Source organism: Mytilus trossulus, chromosome 1 (assembly GCF_036588685.1).
Source record: "Mytilus trossulus isolate FHL-02 chromosome 1, PNRI_Mtr1.1.1.hap1, whole genome shotgun sequence".
NCBI lineage: Eukaryota > Metazoa > Mollusca > Bivalvia > Mytilida > Mytilidae > Mytilus > Mytilus trossulus.
In genome coordinates this window covers 66,728,915-66,733,632 of record NC_086373.1, presented here as the reverse complement: position 1 = coordinate 66,733,632, position 4,718 = coordinate 66,728,915, and the positions used below count along the sequence as shown (strand labels likewise).

Below are 4,718 nucleotides of genomic sequence, written 5' to 3'. Positions count from 1 at the left end.
GTATGGATCTTTATGATATTTTACCACTAGGTTCCATACCAAAAAAAGGAAGATTTTCCTATTATTTCTGTGTCCTTTTGGTCTCTTGTTGAGAGTTGTCTCATTTGAAATCATACAACATCTTCTTTTGTATATTTGGACTCCTGAGGTTTTTCGACAGGTTGCATACTCTTGGGTAGATCATCCTGACGCATGATCATGTTACCTGGTTCAGTGAGAGCAACGTTATGAAGTATTTTTGTGTGGATTTGCCTCAACTTCAACATTCAACAAGATCAGTTCTAGAGGAAAAAATGTCAATATGTTGTAAGTGTCAGTTTTCCCCTTGTAAGAGAACTTTGTTTACTTCATATGAAGATCTTAACCCATTTTTTGCAATTTGTTAAAAACTGTACAGTAGATAAAAGAATCTTTATACACAGATTTTGTTTTATATAAGAAGCATAAGATATAACAGACTTTAATCATGAATTATACTTTATTCCACATCAGTGCAAACAAAACTCTAACATTACGTTGATGTTCCTATCATAACACACGTATCTTGTCAGTAGATAGAATTTTCTTTTATTTTCTATCAGACAACCATGTTTTGGTCTTTCTTTTTTCAGATATCCAAAATTTGTGTAGACTTCGTTTAATTCTAGGGCTGATCATTGGGTGTATATATTTGTTTTCATTTTTAAACACCAATGTGATTACTTTGAAATTTCTTATTTAGTTAACTGGTATTGTTTGATTGCTCTATTATTGACTTTTACCCAACATACTAGTATTCTGTTTATAATGTGAATAATTGACTGATCTTCCATAGTGATAAATTGGGTTCAATTATGATAAACAATTACAATTTATTTATATACATTAAGAAAACATGCAGTTTTCTTAGATGCTTTGATTTTGTTAAAATATCAGTTTGTTTATGAACACATACTCATTGTTTAGTTTTTCTTCAAAATCACCAAATCCATCAACAGAGATTTTAAATGAAACACATGCATGTGGCTATTAAATGTACTAAATGACTTTGTTTTTAGATATCACATTAGAAACATAGAATCACCAAAAAATGTTTTAGATAAGGAATATATAGACTTATGAAGACATATTTACAATGTGAAGTTTAGCATCACATGATTCACCATCTTCGGATCTACATCCCACCCATAATTGTCCATTTGTATCAAAATCCAATGACATTGGATATATAATCCCCTGATCCGCCATAACTTTACATATCAGTAGAGCTCCCTGATGGGATAGAACATGTAAGGCATGTCGGTTTATATCACTCACTATAACATGTCCTACTGATGTTGTAACTATATCCGAAGGGTAGAATAGATTTACCCCTGAATTAACCTGAGGATTTCCCTGGTAAGTCCATTTAATCTGTCCCTCCTGATTTAGTACCACCACCCTCCCATAGTATTGTGATATGTTATCTATAACCACTATGTCATCGTTTACATTAGATGCAATTCTATCAGGGAGAGTAAACATTCTCTGTTTATGTTTATCATATTCAAAAGATGTTTTTGGTTTCCCATTCATCCCAAAAACTATTAATTTACTACCACCTTTGTCTGTTCTGTCGTAAGTACTACCCTCCTCCATTACACCCAGTATAATCTCATTGTGTTTAGTGATATGTATGCTACCTGGATACAGTGGTGACAGAGACAGGAAAGGTTTGATTTCTCCTGTCTTTGTTGTTAACAGACTGACATCAGTACTGACATCAGTACTGCCATACAAAGACAGGAGCATATCTTCCCTTGCTGTAAGTGACATGTCATAAACATCAGCTGATATGTCCTTTACAGTTCTTATCTTGTCATCAAAGTTTATTTTACTTAGCGTATTGATGTCATAGCTAGAAATCCAAGCTGTTTTGTTGTCCAATGATAACATTCTATGCACACTGTTTAACTCAGTGGTATAGCTCTTAACAACTTGGAAGTCAATATTGTTGTTGTTCATTTGTTATTGGTTTTGACTGGACTGATCCAAATATTTCGGACACAGATATGTCCCCTGACATGAAATCACTAAATTCCTGTGGTAATGGATGGAAGTCTAAATTGGGAAGATTATTGTTAATTTCTCTTATGGCATTTATTATTTTGTCTGCTCTGTTCCTATTCAGTGCTATATTCAAATCCGAATCTTTGTCACTTAAAATATCTCTTATGTCTTTAGTTTTCTTTTCAAATGTTTTTCTTTGTTTCTCAAAATTGTCTTTTTTGGTTTCAATTTGAGCACGCAATTGATTTGCATACATTTCAATTTCTTCTTTCATCTCTTTTTCTCTTACGTCTATTTTCCGTTTCACATTGTCATATGACGAGTTACACAATTGAGCTGGATTTTGTAATTGTTTTGACTCGTATTCACAGAACCATAAATCCTTTGAAAGTCGTCCTTGAGTGTTAAATATTTCATAATAACAGCCGTCGTTGATTTCTTTTAGATTATGCTTTCTGTGAGTCTTATCAATACAATTTTCACACACAAGTTCTATACAATCAAAGCAGTACTTTATACATTCCTTGCTTTTATGTCTGCCACAAGAAATTTTGTCTGTTACTATATTACTTGAAGTATCCTGAACATTATTAATAGACCGTATACTTATTATCTCATGTTTGACATAAGTTTGCAACTTTAAATGATTTTTCTTACACTTTTCACACATGTATTTTTGACACTGCACACACCTGTATTGAATGTTTGTGTCAGTCTCACAAAGGTCACATCTCTTTTGTACTTGAGCTCCTCTAGACGATTGTGGACGTAGTGCATAGGCCATATTGTAAAGAGGTCTAGTTCTAAAGTATATACATCATGAATAATTCATTACGACTAATCCAAATGTTGTTTTAGTATGTCACAGCGTAGATATAATACGATTGCATTGCAAAGCAAGTAGACATTATAGTTTATATAACAAGGGTAGCTTAGCGATATAAATGTCAACAAACATTTAAAGGGTAAGTCAATTATTTTTGGGGAGAAATAGTTATTATGTATCAACTAAATCTAATAATTGATGTTTATGCTATAATTTTCTCTTTGTGTCATATACTTATTATTTAAAGAATAATACATGCTCTAATACAAAAGATTAAAAAAGATAAAAATAAAAAAATACATTTTGTAAATTCTTCTTTCAAAATACGGCATTACCCATCATCAAATTTGGTATCCATAATTTTCATCAAATTGAATGTAATTTCATTAGATTAATACAATTGAAAATTGAAAATTTGCCAAGCTTGATTAGGTAAACCAATTTTCTTTTTTCTTTATTCAGTAAAACGTGTGTTGTAATAAAAAATAATTTTATCATAATTATGTATACAAGAGGGACGGTAGATACCAAAGAGTCAGTCATACTCATAAATCAAAAAAATAACTTACAACGCCATGGCTAAAAATGAAAAAAAAACAGACAAACAATAGTACACATAACACAACATAAAAACCAAAGAATAAGTAACACGAATTCGAACCCCACCAAAAACTTGGGGTGATCTCAGGTGCAAATCTTTCATAATGACTTTCCAAATTTATCCTTGAATGGTATTCTTTGCATGTGGTTAAATCCAAAGTTTTAAATTCATTGTGTGTAGACTCTTTAATAAACAGCTCATTAACTAAAAAGGTAAAGGAATATCATGATGTTTTGTAAATCATCAAAACAAGACAGTAGTACAAAAATAAACTGTACAATAAATAAGAAATACAAAAAGATCATATCAACATGTAAGTCAGATGTGGGAGTTGTGAGAAATAATCTAAAACCCTGCTTTATTGGAGACCAAAATCATTTTATTTTATTGTGTTAACTCACAAGGTAACAGTTTACCAATGCAGTATAATGTCTTCCTACCTGAATTCTGTATGCTACTTGATTACCTGTTTTTTATTCGAAGTGTCAAGTTTTGCTAAAGAAACAGCAAGCTATCAATCTTATTACCCTGTAAATTCAGAAATGAGTGCACTCCTTTCACGATTTGTCTATACAGAAATATCTATAGATAATTTTATATAGAAAAAAAAGATAACATGTGCTGTTTAAATATTGCATGTTGTTTGCTCTCTTCCATAAATAAGTCAAATATATATATTTACCATATTTGCATTAATATATATGTATATATTAATGCAAATATGGTTGTTTTGCATTAATATAGGTTGAATTTCTGTAAATACTGACAATGCAATTTCCCATAGGAACTCCTTTTACGGCTCAAACTGTACCACTTTTACTATGAAGTTTTGAAATCTTATCCTAGAATTGAAAGTTCATATGCACCACAATTTTTTTAAAAGGTCAAAATATAGTGCTGTGCGGCATATTTTCAACGTTTATATGCCCTGAACTCCTCAAAGTTTAAACTTACACTAATTTTCTTAACTACCCCTACCTCGAATGAAAGGTTACCACAGGTTTCAATGTAAACAATATTCACATGTTTATTTACTGGTAACATTCCCAAGTTATGTCTCTGTGACACGGAACACAGAGAGCATAATGCGAACCAGTATGTAAACAAAATTAATTTTCTATGAGTATTCAAGATCTACCCAAAAGAGGCGTGTTTTGAGAAACAGCTGTATTTACAAAGTGCAACCAGGGCCGTAGCGTAATGGAAGCAAATGAGATAAATGCCTCACTTTTGAAACGACGACCAAAATTTTAAAGTGTCATT

The 4,718-nt window shown here is 31.5% G+C and overlaps 2 protein-coding genes across 2 annotated transcripts; both read right to left on the bottom strand.

Moving 5' to 3' along the window:
* Positions 1-1,021: 1,021 nt before the first annotated feature.
* On the bottom strand, positions 1,022-1,914 carry LOC134690605 (uncharacterized). Its single transcript, XM_063550609.1, has one exon. It carries the CDS (start codon positions 1,912-1,914, stop codon positions 1,096-1,098), a length of 819 nt encoding a protein of 272 aa, XP_063406679.1. The 3' UTR covers positions 1,022-1,095.
* On the bottom strand, positions 1,741-2,900 carry LOC134682795 (E3 ubiquitin-protein ligase TRIM33-like). Its single transcript, XM_063541798.1, has one exon. It carries the CDS (start codon positions 2,810-2,812, stop codon positions 1,964-1,966), a length of 849 nt encoding a protein of 282 aa, XP_063397868.1. The 5' UTR covers positions 2,813-2,900; the 3' UTR covers positions 1,741-1,963.
* Between the last annotated feature and the right edge of the window lie 1,818 nt (positions 2,901-4,718).

Coding starts and splice junctions, on each gene's coding strand:
- LOC134690605 (XM_063550609.1), bottom strand. CDS start 1,914: ATGTTATCATTGGACAACAAAACAGCTTGGATTTCTAGCTATGACATC.
- LOC134682795 (XM_063541798.1), bottom strand. CDS start 2,812: ATGGCCTATGCACTACGTCCACAATCGTCTAGAGGAGCTCAAGTACAA.